Genomic DNA, 18,081 nt, shown 5'->3' on the forward strand with positions numbered 1-18,081 from the left:
TTTCAGATGAAAACTGAGGAGATATTCATAACTGCAGGACTGGATTATTTAGTTCACTGATCACGCCTCCCATTCGGCTCCGAGATCGGTGCAGCTCTGATCTCAAGTCAGTGACAAATATTGGTCTGCAGAGTTCATGATATTTATGATTTTTGCATCATATTTATTTCTTCAAAACATATTAACAACTGATACTATAAGATGCACTGTTATTGTTGCTGATAAGACACATGTATTTTTAATTTTTTAATTTTTTGTAATCGTCTGGTATAGTTTTTATTTAAGTAAAAGTAAAAGCACAACATATTTTAAACTATATTGTACAATTGTGTTCAAATATTGAAACTGTACCTCATAATTATGCTTTGATTTTGTGCGCTTACAAAAGACTTTCCTCTAAAATTTAAGTAAGAGAGCGACTTTAAACAAAACGAGGCTGGAAAGGCGGACTAGTTTTATTTAGCCCCTTTTTTAAGACACGTAAAAGCTTCAACATCCACGAGACGGAGTATTTACTGACGTAATTTATGTCAGAGCAAAATGTTGAAATCTATACCTTATTTCAGGCATAAAAAAAAACATGAAACTTGAATCCTCCAACCAGTGAAGTAGCATTAAATTAGCATAATTAGCATATACATTTACGAGTTACGGTTGATAATGTGTTTTGTGATCACAGTGACGGACAAGCGGGGGAAAAAAACCCCCCAAAAACATTTACCTCGAAACAGAGAAACAGGAAGTAAAAAAAAAAAAAAAAAAAGCTGAATCATTTGCCGGTGGATGGACTCATTCCCGCCGCACGCTATCAGTGTCAAAAAGTGTTTTATGAGCCTCAGAACTTGATCTGAAAAACATGCAAAACCACCACGGGGGCGGAGAGCGAGCCGACACACATTTCATTGTACGCGGGACGCTTTACGGAGGCGGCTCACAGTTAGCTGAGGACAAGCTGTTGTGCCGGATGTGAAAGTGCTGGTCGGCCTCCGGCTCCTCCGGCTCCGCGGGGTAGTTGGAGCTGACTCCGGAGTCCACGGAGCTGGTGACGGGGGACAGGACCGGGGCCGGGGTGGGGGACTCTCTGGCCACGACGCCGACGTCGCTGACGGGACGGGGAGCCTCCGCTTCCTCCTCCGTGGCTTCTCGCTCTCGCTTCTTCTTGCGCTCCTCCGCCCGCCGACGCAGCTTCTCCCGCTGCCGCTTGATGACCGCCACCCTGTCCCGGATGGCCCTGGCCACCAGCTTGAAGTCGGCCTCGAACACAAAGCCGAGCACAACCTGCGTTAAAAACACGACACAGGGACATGGTCAGGGCACAACATGAACATACACACATATACACACTTACATATGTAAGTAGACAAGGGCCGTTGACCTCCTGTGACCTCCTTTGACCTGCTGTGACCTCCTGTGACATTTTGATGCGACACACAACATTCGTTTTGTAAAAAACTGAAGCACAAAGACTCCATTCTTCTCATCTTGCCCGGGCCCTCTTGTGACACCCGGTCCAGCAAAGTGGGACACTCGGTCCGGACCCGCCTCTCAACACTTAGTCGGATTACAACAGATCGGGGCCGGACGAGACGTCCCCTGCCGATACATAATTTGATCTCGATGAAAAACTACCACGCAGAGGGGGTAAACAGGTACGGAATTGTGGCTCGCGTTTTTTCATTAAAAGCGACCTCTACGGTGCCCCCCCCCCCCCTCCCCGTTTTCATTTACGGGCCGAGACAGCCGTTGTATTATTAAAGACGTGACCTCGGATGCTTCCCGAGACACGCTCTCACATTACCGACCCGCTGATGATTAAATGTGGAGCCGTGCCCTTGAGAGAGCCGTAAAGATGCCCCGGGGTGCATTAGTGAGCCTGTATTCAACTGCTCGGGGGTCAAGTGTCAAGAGACGGGTGACTCAAAAAGGGGATAATAATGTCAGGCTCGGTTATGGGATGTTAGCTTAACCTGTGTTCAAAAGTCACCATATCGGCAATATCCATTGAATTATTATCTTTTGATCTGTAATTCAACTCAATAATTAGCTACAAGCAACCAATCTATAGGCTGTCATCCAACCACACTGCAGCCTTCTTTTGTGAGGAGGAATCTGGTGCTTAATTAAGAATTAAGAAAGGTCAATAATATATATATATATATATATCCTGTCATCCTTCCCCCCGGGAAAACCTATAAAATCATCGTAAATCTAGATCGGGATGCAGAGAAGGTGATCACTTCCTCACTTCCTCTCACTTCCTCTCTCTTCCTCTCTCTTCCTCTCTCTTCCTCTCTCTTCCTCTCTCTTCCTCTCTCTTCCTCTCTCTTCCTCTCTCTTCCTCTCTCTTCCTCGCTCGAACCCGGGGGGGGACAAGCGAAGCAGTAAGAGGTCGGCCTACCATCTCCTGAGACACCTCCTCGGGCACGTCTTTGTACAGCTCGAACAGGAACTCGATGGCGTTGTTGTCCTTGTACTTCCCGTGGAGCTTCTTGGTGTCGTCCATGCGCAGCCACAGCTTCAGGCCCGACTTCACCATGTCGTCCTCCTCCGCCAGCTCCACGTGCACGCCGTTGTCCTCCTGGAAGAAGGGGTGATCCAGGAGGTCCTGAATGGTGTACCTGCAGGAAGGTGAATCAGTCAATAAGACACAGCTTAATGCCTGATTTAAACCTAAGTTGTACTTGTATTTGTGAGAAATATACAGGGATTACAATACACTAGTAATAAATGTCAGTGAGTGACTAGCAGTTATAAAATATTCTTAAAGACAATATTATTATTACATATTATTATTCTAATAATATAATAATTATATAATATAATTATATATTATATTATTATTATTATAATAATATTATTATAATTATTAAATATCTTATAGACAATATTCTTATCTTAATATTCTTATCTTGACCTTATAAGTCATTATAAAGTACTTCGTAATGTATAAAGCATCATGGATATTTATGATGCTTATAACTATGGCCCTATACATTATAACGTGTATATAGCCTCCTGGTTTTGTAAATAAAATATTGTTTTTGACACAATACTGCAGCTGTTGTTTAAGTTGTTTAAGCACATCTAAAAATAATAATAATAGACAACAGTCTAGGTAGAAAAAACAACGATCCATTAGTTTGCGATCTAACATTTTAGTCCTTTTTTTTCGTTTGAGAGTTTAAAATTTAATTTAATTTAGATTTTTGTGCTGAACAAGTTAGACTCTAGCACACTCCTGGAATAGGGATTAGTGAGCTTCACAATAGAGAATGAAATAGACGTGATTCATCGTCCATCGCGGTGTGTGTGTGTGTGTGTGTTTCTACCGTTCATCGTTGTTCATGCGAATGCAGCCCTCGATGATCTCCTTGAGCTCCGGGACCTTGACTTTGTAGAAACTGTCGGGTTTCATTCCCTGTGGACACAATCGGGAGAGTTTCACTTTGTCTGCAAGGAGGGTGCTTCGAGCAGCGGAAGAGCAACGAGCTCTTCCTTGTACATTCAACCCCGTCAAGAGGAGCTGATCGAAGCAGGAGCGACAATACCAGGAAAAAAAAAAACAACGTCTGGAGCTCGTATGCAGAGTTTCTTTTTTTTTTATTTTTATCTCCAGACCGAAAATATTCCGTCAGGACTCGTCACTTATATGAGATGAAATGAGGGAGTTATTCCTTAAATGCTATCACGAGAATGCACATAGATTACAGCATCCCTTGTGAAAACACAGATAAGAGTCGAGGTCGAGGAGATGTTCGGCCCACAGACAAGCCGAGCAACCGGCCGACGTTACGTCAAAACAGACAAATAATTGGAGCGATATAATTTGTTTTATCGCATTAACAGACCGACATGCATGTCACACAACAGTCTTTCTTTTAATCACCGCAAATCATCAAGATATTGTGTGTTAGACTTTTGTAAATGTCTTCAGATAATGCATTCTTAAATTAAACCTTTGTTGCAATTGTCATATTCATTTAAAAAAAAAGAAGAAAAAAAAAAAAAGGTAAATACATGACATCTGACCTTGGCTCGAACCTCCGACCTTGGGGTTAAAGGTCGACGACGACCCCCCTCGGTTACAGCCACATAAGTTTCCATAAGAATTGAATTCAAACTCACAAATTGGAAAGCCCCCCAAAAAAACTGGAATTCTGTGTCATCTTACACGTGAAATGTGATTTAGAGGATCTGAAGCGCAGCACAGAGAGTTTCTTTTAGAACATGTTTTTTCTTTTTTTTTTAACGAGGTGACGGAGTTTCCGAGACAAGATCTTGAGAAATAAAAAAGCTGGATGGGTGTCATATTGATTTTTGTGTATCACATCTGTTAATGCTCTTAAAACAATGATTTCAGCTGTGTTTGGTGACGTCTCATACGGATATATATACGGGCCAGGACCTCCTCTTCAGAGCGCTGCTCACCGCTTACGGGCCGACTTGAGATGAGTTTTACGGGTTTTTGGACAAAACAAAGAGATGTGAAAACGCAAATCTGGGCTCTTGGGACATGTGATGTGCATATTTCACTATTTTATTCCGTTTAAAATTAAAAAATTAAAAACTGTGAATCATTAACGAGGACCAGAATAATTAGTTGCGGCGAATTCCTGCGGTCAGGTTGGAAAGTCACGTTGGAGGCTCTCACAGTCGCCCATTAAAGCCAATGGAACGTATACTAGAAGGCATTTATCTCCTTTTTCTATTTACTAATGTGATGTAAAGTTAAAACATACACCATGAACACCGGGGGGAAAAAAACATGTCCAACCACATTTGTTTACGTTCCGCCTGTCACATGTCAAGCTATATACCCTTGAAAGTCAAGACCTATGTGGTGTTTAATGTTTTAAACCAATAAGGTGACAGATATCGTCAGTCCGTGCTTGCACATGGAACATTATTATTATGTTGTCTTGTTTGCGGAGGAGCCGGAGCCACTCTCACTTTCCCAGCCTCCGTCAGAAGCCGTTTTGCTGCTTTTGCGCACGGAAAACAAAAAACAGCCGTCTTTTGTGCAGCGAGTTTAGAGAGTGAGACAAACAATTTTCCACAAAACATATAATTCTACCCGTCGCCTGGCCTTTTTTCTGCCCACACCGTGGCGTCATCGATGTGCTCGGCCTCCGAGAAAATACAGCAGTCGTTGTTGTAAAGCTTACAGTCTTTTTTTTTTTTTTTTTTTTTAAAGACGACTACACTGCTCCTGGTCTTTTCTTGTAAGAAGTCCCACAGAAAAAATAAATAAAAAATCTTCTTTTTCGTAAAACTGATATGATCTGAACAGATTTCTAAGAATTAAAGACTTCATTTTCTCATACATCTGTGGTTTATACATCGGCTTCAGCTCAGATAAGAAGATTTAGCAACGTGTGCGAAACCATGCGTCAAGATTGCGGGCTGAAAATATAAAAGTGGTCAGACTGTGGTACAGTTCTACACCCTGAGCTTGAAAAGGGACAAAACCAAACTTTTTAATAGCCAAAAAGAGCCTTTTTTTCTTTTTCCTTATTCCACGTGTGGCCACGCTACTTTCCAAGGATTCGGGATATCCAGACGTATATACACTCTCTAATTCCACGTTTGAAGAAAACACGTTAAATAACCCGAGACTCCTCCCTCCTTCCCCCTTTACTCACGCTGGTGACTTTGCGGTAGATCTGGGCGGCGTTTTGGCACTCGGAGTACGGGTACTCGGACGTGGCCATCTCCAGGATGCACATCCCAAAGGCGTAGACGTCCACCGCTTCGTCGTACTTCTCCTCGTACATCTCCGGGGCCATGAACTCCGGGGTTCCTGTCGGGGTTTCAGAGGGCAGAGGTCATTCCAAGTTATGCTGCTGCACATTGAAAATGTACCTGTTCCCACCTAATGTTCCACCCTCAGGACGCTGAGTTTAAACTCCCGTGCACTGCTGGTTCTATTTAAAAAGGTACATGATTATAAACCATTAATATATGACTAAAAATTGGTCATTAGCGGTCATTCTCAAAACTACAATATGGCAGAATATACAACTAAACCTAATTATGGTCACTTCGGGACGTCTAACAAGCTGTAAACACAATAATGACAAAGTATATGATCATCTTATAAACCTGGCAACATGTTCACAAACAGTTGTTTATGAGTCTAGAACAAAATATCCAATATTCACTGGACCTTTCTGCTCTGTTTTGGTCTCCACCGACTCCTGAGAGAAATATCTGACTCTCAAGTCGATTAAATTGCTCTGGTGTGTTCGACCAGCTATATTTAGATGCACTCTTTGGTACCGTGTTGAATAAAAAAAACTAATAATTATTAGCAGAAGAAAGAAAATAAACGTGACGAGACGATGGGCTCGTTTCCTCGTCTTTCGTGCTTTTTTTTTTTAAATCTCAAATGTTTTCGAAAGCAATTCAGGTTTTGTGCATTATTTGTGTTTCGAAGTCAATTTCTTTGTTGATTTGATACACGACTTCCAGGAAAAAAGGACAACAAAAGAAAAACACGTTTTCTATATATCGTCGAGCACGACACAGCTCCTCTTTATATGTTAAATGAACGTACACAGTGTTGGATTTGGAGGTGCACTAAACTCATCGAGTGTAACTTTTTCAACAAAGATGTGAGAGCCCTTCATATGCCGTCAGATGACTGACACTTCAAGCATGTACATGGGGAATGCTGAAGAAAGGAAAAGTTCACACGGAAATTTGATTTAAAAAGCAAGCAGGAATTTAAACGGTGAGAGCTGCAGGGGAAAGAAGACGGGATCCAAGCAGCAGGAAGTGGAACATATATACATATAGGAATGTAAACAAAGGCTCAATCTCATTGCAGTCCCTCTACAATGCAAGATTTAGTGGCATTTTGCATGTTTCAGTCCATTTACAGTGGAAGGAGATATTTCCGTGAATTATCCGACCGAACGTGCACTCACCAATGACACTTTTAGCGAAAGAGGCACTTTTGAGAGTGGCCAGCCCGAGATCTCCGATCTTGACTGAGCCGATGGGGCCGGTGATGAAGATGTTGTCACACTTGAGGTCCCGGTGGATGATGGGAGGAGTGCGCGTGTGCAGGAAGTGAAGCCCTTTGAGGATCTGACGACTCCAGCGCTGCAGCAGCTTCAGCTTCATCTCCTTGAACCTCTTCAAGTACCTAAAACAAAAAAAAAAGACAAGACTAAACATCCCATACTCGAAAAAAACACGCACCAAGAGCGCCAGAAATAACTGACAGCCAAGAGGAAGTTTTAACAATAGGATCGTATCCAAAGTGGAGCTATTCTTTATTCTACAGACAGGCTGTCAAACATCACACAAAGATCCTCTTTTCCATGGGAAAAGAAAGAAAAAAAAAGGATATCCGCCTACTTATGAAAAGACGGAGAAGAAATCTCTTCTCGTAAAAAGGACTCACGTTTTGAGCGTGCCTGAGGTCATGAGCTCGGTCACCAGGATGATGCACTTGTGGCCCTTCACCGACGACTTCCAGGAGTCGTGGAAGCGGACGATGTTCGGGTGCTGCAGGCCCTTCAGCATGTCCACCTCCTCACTGAAACGCTGTCGCTCCGCCTTCGTCAGCTTCAGCGTCTGCAGCAGAAGGAAAACATCAAAATAATCTCGCTGTTAGTGAGTTTTTTATGCACCAGTAAAGTACATTTTGGGGATATTGACATGACGTACGAGCAGCGCGTCATCTCTGTAACCGACTGAGTCGTTTGTGTTTGCGGCGGTGATAAGATAACACGCACAATCCACGAGCCTCATAACCAGATCGCCTTTTGATTTCACGTCATTAAAATCGTCCCGACATCGTCTCCGTGTTAACGTTTGGCCGATTTCAGGCTTAATTCACAACTCTTCACATTTCCTGCTCCGTTGGCTTTTATCACCGGTCGTAAAAATAAAATAAAAACTAAACAAGAGGCCTTCAGACCTTTTATTACTCGTCATATTTCTTTTGTTTTTACTGGTTATGTGGTTACAACGTGTGTCGAGGATGCAGCTGCATGCGTAGTGAGGAATGTTTAAAAGCCTCCTTGAGGGTGTTTTACATGCTACAGTAGGTCGGTTTCTGAGAAGTGCAGCAGGATATTCATGTTTCTCTAAACCAGGATCGAAGGGTCCCTCCAGGCATGACCCTTTAAATGCACAAGAGCGCTAAATCACCAACAACACTGTGAATGTTAACGTTGCAGGACAGTTAATAAACAAAAGGAATGTAACTGGAGGTGAGACCGGTTCTCATTTCAAGGTCGGGAAAAGAACTTTTCTGTCCTCGAAGGCATTTAAAACGTAGACAATTAAATGACAACCGGACAAGCTGCATGCTGACGAAGGCCACCATGTGATTGAAAGCTCCGTTAAATGGACCTCGAGGCCGAGACTGCTCTGTCAACCTTAAAAAAAAAACTACAAAAAATGCAGTTGTGTTGACGGCAGAGTTGTGGAGCTGTGGCCTCGTACAGTTACGTAAGAAGGAGCTCCGATTTGACACATTTCAAGGGGGGGGGGGGGGGGGGGGGGGGGGGAGACATCCAAAAGTCGAACCAAACCTAAACACTGCAATCACGCTGCGGACGCACAGACATTTTTTTATGTGCTTCCTCTGAAGTGATGAATGGCCCGATTTCAGCCGCCTGCTGGGGTAACTCTGCCTGCGGTGGGGTGGTTAGTGGAAAACTCCTGGGAGGCTCCGGGGGCCATGAATCCTGCATTGAGGCAGGTTTCTGGAAAAAGCTCTGCATATGTTTATGCTTACAATCAACCTGACCGCTGCTCTCTCTCTCTCTCTCTGTGAGTGAGGTGCAGCCATGTGTGAAGTCGCACAAAGCAAGACCCTCTTTTACCTGGCGTCAGTCACCTGTCATGACGTCATAGTCCGCCAAGGACGACTGCAGCTTATTCCTCGAGTCCTCTTGTCAGAAAACTCTAAATGGTTTTCCAAGAACATCTTTTTAAAAAAAAAAGGGGGTGGGGGGGCATAACGTGCTATAAAAACACGCATTATGGCGTGTGTGAGTCAGTGGGATTAAGGGTCGACGTCCATCTGGATATTTATGTATCTAAGCGTCGATAACAGCGGGTGGCGAGCTCGGTCTCCCGTGGACAAAAAGTGAGCTGTAGAACAATCTGGAGACTATTTCATGGGATGAAAGAAAAAAGGTGTCCTTTCATTAAAAAATGCCAAAGAAGTGGAGAATGAAGTACAGATGGAAAACAACAAAGCATATATATATATATATATATATATATATATATATATATATATTAATATATATATATATAATATATTAATAACAATAAAAATCCACCATATATATATATATATATATATATATATATATATATATATATATATATATGGTGGATTTTTATTGTTATTAATTTCCGGGTAACATAACGACTTCTCCCAGTAAAAAACAGACACACTTAAGCTGTGACTAACTAAATGAAAAAAGTTTGATTGAGATCGTTTTTTTCCCCCGTCAGGGCCAATTTAAATGGACATGATTGTTTCTCTCATTACAGAAAACTTACAGAGCGTTTCAATTGGACTTTATGATTTCTGTCTTTCGTCAGCCACCATGTGGCAAATCCCCCAAAAAGAAGGAATCCTCTGTTGACAGCTGTGCACGACTTCCATCTCACTTTTCCACCAGATATTTAACTGCATCTGTCTGTCGCCACCGCCATCTTTCCCCCACATTTCGCAACACTGGAGAAAGCGATGCAGAGGAGGAGGAGGAGGGAGGGAGGGAGGGAGGAAGGGAAAAAAAGTAAATAAAAACACCTCCGTTTTGAAAATAGGCAAGCGGTGTATATTAAGAGGTGTGTGTGAATGAGCCTCTGCTTAAAGTTCTCATACTGTCGCCTCTTCCAGCTGGATATTTTATTCTTAGCTGCTGCTGCTGCTGCTGCTGCTGCTGCTGGGAAGTGTGTGTGTGTGTGTGTGTGTGTGTGCGTGTGCGTGTGCAACTTGGGGGTCTGCAATAGCTTGTGTTGGAAAATACTTGGGCTCGGCACCACACAAGTGGAGTTACATAAGCAGTGTTGATGGTAGAGGAGCCACCGGTATTAAGAAGTCCCCGTCAGCGCCCTTATTATGACAACCAGGACACGGACACGACATGTCAGCCAACGTTTGCAGCAAAACCAGGCGGTGTCGGCGCTGACAGACGGCATTGTCCTGACGTTGCACTCGAATAGATGAACGTGAGGAACATCCAGTCGGTGTGGGCAGACTGTGGCGTCTGGAGGAATCTTGACGAACCACGTAGAGAAAAGTAGGGCACCACTTATAGCCCTGCAATGATGTGTGAAAAGGGTTAAAAACTGGAGTTTCAGTACCAGTTTGTCAGAGCCACGTCTTGGATGAGGAACCTCCAAACAGTCTCAGTTTAACACTGATGCCTCTATATGACCTAAATAAGTAAACGAGACCATCAGCGAGAACACGGGCTATTTCTCTACATTATATATTATTATTCGGAATGCGTGTCTACGGTGCAAACGCGTCCGATTCCGCATGAGATGCAGGTTAACAGAAAGTCTTTCAAAGACCAGATCCGTCTCTTTATTGTTTCCCCCATCCTGTCTGTGGCACTCAGCCCGAAGCCCGTTGGTTCCTATACCGAACATGTGACTCTTTAACAGCAGGTCACGAATATGTAGTAATAGTAATAAGAGTAATTTCCTAAAAACAGTGATGCTACGGGGGTAAACAGTGCACTTGTCGGGGGACTATTTTTCCGCCGTGGATTAACACACATTTGGTGATAGTTGTTATTCATACTGTACGGCATCAGGAGGGTGATTAGATCACAATAGACTACAGTGCCCGTGTTCGTCGTAATGAAGTGCAGCAGTGTGGCTCCTTTATTAGTGTTTTTAATAGCTTTTGGTAAAATAAACGGAGCTCCATGGCTCAGAGGAATGAGATCACACTTTGGCTACAAAGACAACAGCCTACTTGTGAGTAAGACCAATTCATTGTTGGCGTTGCTCTTTTATATTTTAGCATCAAATAAAGTGTTTAAAAGGGTTCTGGGAAATTGTAATAGCCATATTTATGAATATTTTATAGACGTGACAATGAATCGACACGCTGAAAAGATGAGAATAAATACTAGTTGTGAACCGAGCAGACGTTAACAGACAGTATGGGATTGAGGCAGACGGAGAATGTGTTCATAATATATATGTCAAGGAAGAACTTTTGGTGCATTCTGGGAATGATCGTATTAATCTGGTATACCTTGACCTCTGTTTGAACCCCTTCCTGCTTACAACCCCTCCCCTCTTCTACCTGTCTTTAACACACTAGGCCAGAGTTCACCGAGACCTTTTGGAGAACCTGCCAAGAACGGGATAAAGGAGGTCAAAGGTAAAATAAAAAGACCCCGTCTTGACTGAGCACGCACATAGGCGCTTACACTGGTGCAGTGTTTGCGTTTTCGATGTTTGCAGGTGAGCACTGAGGTGGCAGTGTGCTCTTTCCAAGAGAAACCTGACATGTTCTGTAAATGGAGCGGGCCAGCGGGAGGTCAGCCATTAATCTCATCGGGATCGTGAGGACTCAAACATGCCTCTCTGACTGCTGCTCTCACACCAACTACCTGAACCGGACCGGTGGCGCCCGGCTAATTACCCCGCAGGAGTCGGAGAGAGGCCTCGATGTAGGACTACACAGAGAAAAAGTCTTCTTCCATCTCGTTCGGACCCTTGTTTTCGAGAATTTTATGTCATTTACAGCCCAATCTGGATTTTGAGGCAGATAAATGATCTGATAACATCATCAATTATAAAAATTGTAAACCGCAATGGCGTAAATTAAATGTCAATGCGTCGATAATGTCAGGGAGACATCCAGGCTGACCGCCGACAATAATTCATCCGGGATTCACAAACAATGACGCCTTTGTCGGTGGTGTGCCGGCACTTTTTAAAAGACCAGTTTGACACTTTTTCAGCCGACGTCAGGGTCAAAGCTGAGAGGAGAAAAAGAGGACGCTCTCGCTCCAATCTGATCCGACGATGCCTTGCAGAAGGAAAAGGATGCTTTGAGCTCCTGGAGGGGAGAGTGGTTCTGCCTGCGTAATGGCAAGTGAACGAAATTAGAAGAAAGCACGGAATGCAGCAAACACTTTGTCCTCTGCGGAGAACCACAGAGGGATCACAAGATGCCTGGAAGTTACACAAAAGTTATGTACTCAAAAATAAAATACATGCAGAGCAGCCCGGCTATGGCTCGTCCAACCGAACTTGGTTACGCAATCAAAATGCTTTCTTTTATGACCAGAGTTTAAACAAAGTGTCAACACCCCCCCCCCCCCCCCGCCTCCGGCATTTTCCCCAGCTCGCTCGTGGTAACTTTCTCTACTGTATGACGAGAATTCAATGAACAAGCAGTGCGTCACATGAGATTCTTGTTCCTCATCCTTCACGGCGAGGGCCCGGATTGAAAAAATGTTCTGCAAAAAGCGGACGTAGCAGCCCGTCCAACCTGTGGGCTCTTAAATTGAACAGAGCCAAGCGACCAGCTATGGCAAAGTTTACAACCTTTATAACCTTTACAACCTTCATAACCTTTAAAACCTGTATGACCTTTAAAACCTTCACCACATTTACAACCTTTATAACCTTTACAACCTTTACAATCTCCACAACCTTTACAAGCTTTATAACCTTTATAACCTTTACAACCTTTTCCACATTTAAAACCTTCACAACCGTTATAACATTTATAACCTTTAACAGTTACAACCTTCACAACCTGTATAACCTCTAAAACCTTCACAACATTTACAACCTTTACAAGCTTTATAACCTTCATAACCTGTACAACCTTCACAACCTTCACAACCTTTACAACCTTCTCCACATTTAAAACCTTCACAACCGCTATAACATTTATAACCTTTAACCTTTAAAACCTTCACAACCGTTAACCTTTATAACCTTTACAACCTTTATAACCTTTACAATCTTCACAACCTTTAACCTTTACAACCTTCACAGCCTTTAACCTTTACAACCTTCACAACCTTTAACCTTTACAACCTTTACAACCTTCTCCACATTTAAAACCTTCACAACCGCAATAACATTTATAACCTTTAAAACCTTCACAACCGTTAACCTTTATAACCTTTATAACCGTTATAACCTTTACAATCTTCACAACCTTTAACCTTTACAACCTTTATAACCTTCACAGCCTTTAACCTTTACAACCTTCACAACCTTTAACCTTTACAACCTTTATAACCTTCACAGCCTTTAACCTTTATAACCTTCACATCCTTTAACCTTTACAACCTTCACAACCTTTAACCTTTACAATCTTCACAACCTTTAACCTTTACAACCTTTATAACCTTCACAACCTTTAACACCTTTACAACCTTTTCTTGATCGGTTGCTGCTGCTGGAATCATTTTCTTCTTCTGCTCTAATGTTTCATGTTTTTTAGACATCCTAAGAATGATATGATCTAATTATTGAGGTTGAACCAGTCAAACTCCCAATTTGATTACCAGAATGATTTAAGGCGTAATTATTGTAATATGTTTACGATAATTAGAATCTGTGGTACCGTTACTACCGGCCTCATGACAAAACAGATATGCCAAGTTTTAAAGGAACTGTATGTCCCCTGTGGGCTGATTCTCGGAGCTCTTCCAGTGTCAGTAACAGTGTTTACGCTTAGTTGTTGTTATGGTTCATTTGCTACTTGGGTGTCACATAAGTGGGCTTCAGAAGATCAAGACCAAGGGTTCCCGGATTCCAGCTTCCAGATTGTTTTCAAATTTCAGATCTTCCAACAGCCCAAATAACTAATCTAGAACTACTTCTTTCACAAGAAAGTCTGAAGATAAACATTTTGTGGATTAAATATTGGCACCGCTTTACAAAAAAGCAAATGGATTTCTTGTGGGTTAATAAATCAGCTACTTGTACTTTATTTATAACAGTTAAAACCCAATAATACAAACAAAGTGTAGGTAGTCAGGTTGTCAAATAAACAATACTTTATTCCATTAGATCAGCGGTTGTCAAACAGGCCTTTGTTTTCTTTATGAGAACAAAGCTAGCGTCATGCCGGAGGGGGATTAAAATCCTCCAAACCTGGCAACCCAAAGGCTGTTCTTACAAATGGCTTGTGAAATGATCTGTGTAAATTATGAATCAATCAATATTAAACATCATTAAATTACCTACTTAAAAAACACTTGAAGGGTTTCTTATGGATCTGCAACTAACGAATATTGTCATTATCGTTTAATCTGTGCAGATTAATCGCTGGTCGGTAAAATGTAAATAAATCCCAGTCTCTCAAAGTCCCAGGTTGTGTCTTTAAATGTCTTGTTTCCTTAAGATGTTCAGTTAAATATGATATAAAACAGAAAAGCAGGACATCTGCTTATTTGAGAGTCCAAAAACAGCATTTCCTGTCAGCACCGCTGCATAAATGCATCTTTCCCTTTCTCGGTAATCGTCTCTGCATTTCCTTGTCATTGCATTCCTGTTGTCTCATAATCGGCACGATAAAGTCGAATTTGATTCAAATCTAAAGTAAACTCCCCACTAGAATCCACCGTGTCTTGACCTCCTGGTCTGGACGTCACTGAAGCTGTCACCGTTTGATCTTCCCTGATGCGCGAAACTCCGCACATCTGGAACTGCAGGCAGAACAACATACGCTAAGCTTTGCTGGGAACCAGTCCTCGACTGGGATATGACGCTAGAGCGAAGCCCCTTTGAGGCTGTTGTGACCCCGAGGCTCAGCAACCACCAGCAAACCAAGAAGGTGCTTTCATGTCAGGCTTCTTTTTAATAAAAACTGATTAAAAAAACAAAACAAAAAAAACCTTGAAGATTACTTGAAATTCCACATACGGTAAAATAACCCGAAACATTCTTTTATTCACCTCATAATGATAAGATGAGTTTTCTTTCTAGATGTTTTTGTGAAAAAGTTTGGCAAGCTGAAAGGAAACATTTTGAAAACGGTATTTCTGGCGCCGGGTTTGTTTGGCTGCAGCGGGGGGGCGGGGGGGGGGGGGGGGGGGGAGGGGTTACACTGACAAACAAGGATGTAGCTATCAAGTGCCACTGGCAACCAGCACCGGATGTATGGTTTATTAAGTGACAGTATTCGTCCCCTGCCGCCACCCCCCCCCCCCCGCCCCCCCGTCACAGGAAGGCAACGTGATGAAATATGTATGAAGGCTCGACTCCGCCGCTCAACCCCCGTCCAATCAAAATGGGCAACCCGCGAAGCCCAATGTGAACTGAGACGGCACAGTAAACCGGCTGGTGCTTTTCTTGTTGATTGAGAAGGGAAAAAAAACAAAAAACACACACACACACACACACACACACACATTCCAAGTGTTTGTTGACGGGCGCTGCAACGTGCCAGAGTCCAAACTCGGTGGAGCCCCTGACTGGACGCCAATGGCCGGTTCATCCCGGGTACTCACGTGGAAACTGAGGAGCACATTCGCACCCTCGGGCCACCTCCGTCCTGCACGCGGTCAGTTCACAGAGGGCCAGCGGCGTCTTGACCCTGACCCACTATGGCCTCAGGGCCCCAAGCGGGTTTGTTTAGTAAGCAGGACTCGGTGCCCCTTTATTTCCCCGATACACTGCACGAGTGACCTCTGCAACAGTCGACAGGTGAGAGAAACTTGGAAGCTTGTCGATCGCCAGATTAAATGGACTGAAAGTCAGCAAATGACACTTTAATCAATAGGATAAGTCATTTATCCATTTTTAATAATTTCATAGATCATGTTTGGGTTTTTTGCTGTTCGTCGCACAAAACAAGCAATTTGGAGAACTTGGGATCTGGGAAATTAGGATGACAGATTGTGACCGATTTTTTTTTTTTTAGACCCACCACACACACAGCGTGACCTGCAATTAACCTGCAAGACTTCCGTTAGTAAACTGTGCACGTACGCTTAAAGAGTTGGAAAAATCATCATCTTGTTGAGGCCTTGAATAAAATATAAAAAACAAACAGATTACTGTGTTTGTACGTCCCGGTGGCCTGACTCCTGTCTTATCTAAAGATATCACGTTTTTAATTTTCTAATAATAAAGAATTACAGAGGCTACTGTACACCAACACATGTTCCAACTCTTAATTCGAATAATAAATGATAACACAAATAATGTCTTTCACAAGAATCAAGACTTATTCATTTTATATGGACAGACTACTACGGTTAAAGACAATTTAACGACGTAAATACACCACTAATAAGCTACTTATCTTCGTGAAAACATGCGTTGTACTACATTTTTTAAAAAGGGCCAGTGTGGCATTTAGAAGGATGAACAGTACTTCACAGTACTTTTCTACAGTAGCCCATAAGGGTCAAACCAAAACGCTGGCTCCAAAGAGAGCCTTTCACGTTACGAGACACGCCAAACGGCCTCCGGGCGCCTGAACACGGAGCCGCCGCGCCGCCCCAGCATGCACCTGCAGCCTCCACCCTAAATAAGACACCGACACACTGTCAACAGCAGGCAAAAGAGACACTGTTGTGTATCTTGGAGGGCAATTGCCAAAATAGGTGCAGTACAGTACACGTACACGTACCGCCCCCCCCCCCCCCCCCCCCCCCCCCCCCCCCCCCCCCCCCCCCCCCCCCCCCGCGGGACTGTGCAGAGCAAACAAACCGCCCGCCCTCGCCTCACAGTGACGTGCAGCCATGTGTAAATGCAGGCTGTCCTTTCGGGCCTCCTTCACGTTCTCCTCGGAGAACTTTGGCGAGGCCCCGATAAGCTGGATCTCGCTGCGCCCTGCGAGGAAAGACAGTGTTGATGTTGGCCGCGGCGGAACTGATAGGAAGCCCGCAGCACGTCGCTAGCCACCTTCAGATAAAAAATTTAAAAAAGGTTACACGGCCGGGCTTGTGTGCGAGGAGAACGGCGACAGAGGGTTAAGACCTCATATATAATAAGGTTTCACACGGCTTTAGTTTAATCCGGGGCCTATTATGTGAGCATTAAAACTCTGAGCGGCTTCCAGCTCTTTCTGCCTAATCAGCCCACTTTCATTAATGGTTTTAAACTCTTACTACAGGGGTGGCGATGCAAATATTCCAACCGTCACACCTCCGCCTCCTTCTTCTTTCATTCTGTCCTCGGGTAACTTTGTTTCCCATCAGTCGAGGTGAAACATTGAAAAAAATTAATTTCTATTTCAATAGTTTTGTCTAAAAGGTGTCAAAAATTGTAAAATGTCCATCGTAAAGTTCCCAGAGCCTGAGGCGACGTCTTCAGCTAGTGAATGTTTGACATTTTTGCTTGACAGAATTTAATCCACCATAAATTAAAGGATCAGATGCTAAGGCTTAGCTAATGCTAAGCTGTGCTTTATAATAAACTGATCGCCACAATAAATAAACAGTGACTGTTGGAACATTTTTGCTTGATAAATGACTATTATGATAACATTTTGGAAAATCTGTGGGAACGAAAAGCCTATTTTTTTTATGATTAATCATATTTAGAGTGCTTTTAATCATTTTCATCTTAGTCTCAACAAGGAAGAAATCCATTTAGTCCCCAAAATGTCAAAAATACTCTTTTTAAATGCTATCTGAACCCAAACCGCCAGAACTGTTTACAAATAAATACAAAGTAAAAGAGGCAAAATTATGATTTTTAAACTAGGAAGTACTGTATCTGAACAACAAGGTCACCAATCCGGTACCAACTGAAATGTATCTTTAGCACTGGAAGTTGGCGTCGAACGCCCGACAAAGAAAAACTACTTTTTATTCTCACATAGTTTAAAAACAGATACAAGACACTGTTTACTGGACTTGATCCAGCAGTTACACCAAACAGCACCGATGTGTGACCACAAAGACATTCTCAAGAGAAGAAATAAAAACCGCCCCCGGGGCTGCTGGCTGATTGGCCTTTTTAAAAAGGCACCTCATGAACACCAAAATACAGGTGGCTGTGGCGAAGCAGAGCACATAGAGGATGTTTACACAGAGCACGACTGAGGAATGTGCATTGGTTCGTGCATGGGACTATAAAAGTGTGTGCTGTAGGCCA

At 43.0% G+C, this 18,081-nt stretch overlaps 1 protein-coding gene across 1 annotated transcript in view; it reads right to left on the bottom strand.

Annotated features, from left to right (window-relative positions):
- Window positions 1-18,081, bottom strand: part of wnk4a (WNK lysine deficient protein kinase 4a) — a 35,831-nt gene that overhangs the window by 13,430 nt on the left and 4,320 nt on the right. The window contains exons 3-8 of the mRNA XM_034558258.1: window positions 7,412-7,584; window positions 6,930-7,150; window positions 5,643-5,800; window positions 3,330-3,418; window positions 2,399-2,618; window positions 936-1,278 (exon numbers count right to left, since the gene is read on the bottom strand). Coding sequence (XP_034414149.1) covers window positions 936-1,278; window positions 2,399-2,618; window positions 3,330-3,418; window positions 5,643-5,800; window positions 6,930-7,150; window positions 7,412-7,584 — 1,204 coding nt within the window. The remainder of the gene's footprint in view (window positions 1-935; window positions 1,279-2,398; window positions 2,619-3,329; window positions 3,419-5,642; window positions 5,801-6,929; window positions 7,151-7,411; window positions 7,585-18,081) is intronic.

This window comes from Cyclopterus lumpus, chromosome 19 (assembly GCF_009769545.1).
Source record: "Cyclopterus lumpus isolate fCycLum1 chromosome 19, fCycLum1.pri, whole genome shotgun sequence".
NCBI lineage: Eukaryota > Metazoa > Chordata > Actinopteri > Perciformes > Cyclopteridae > Cyclopterus > Cyclopterus lumpus.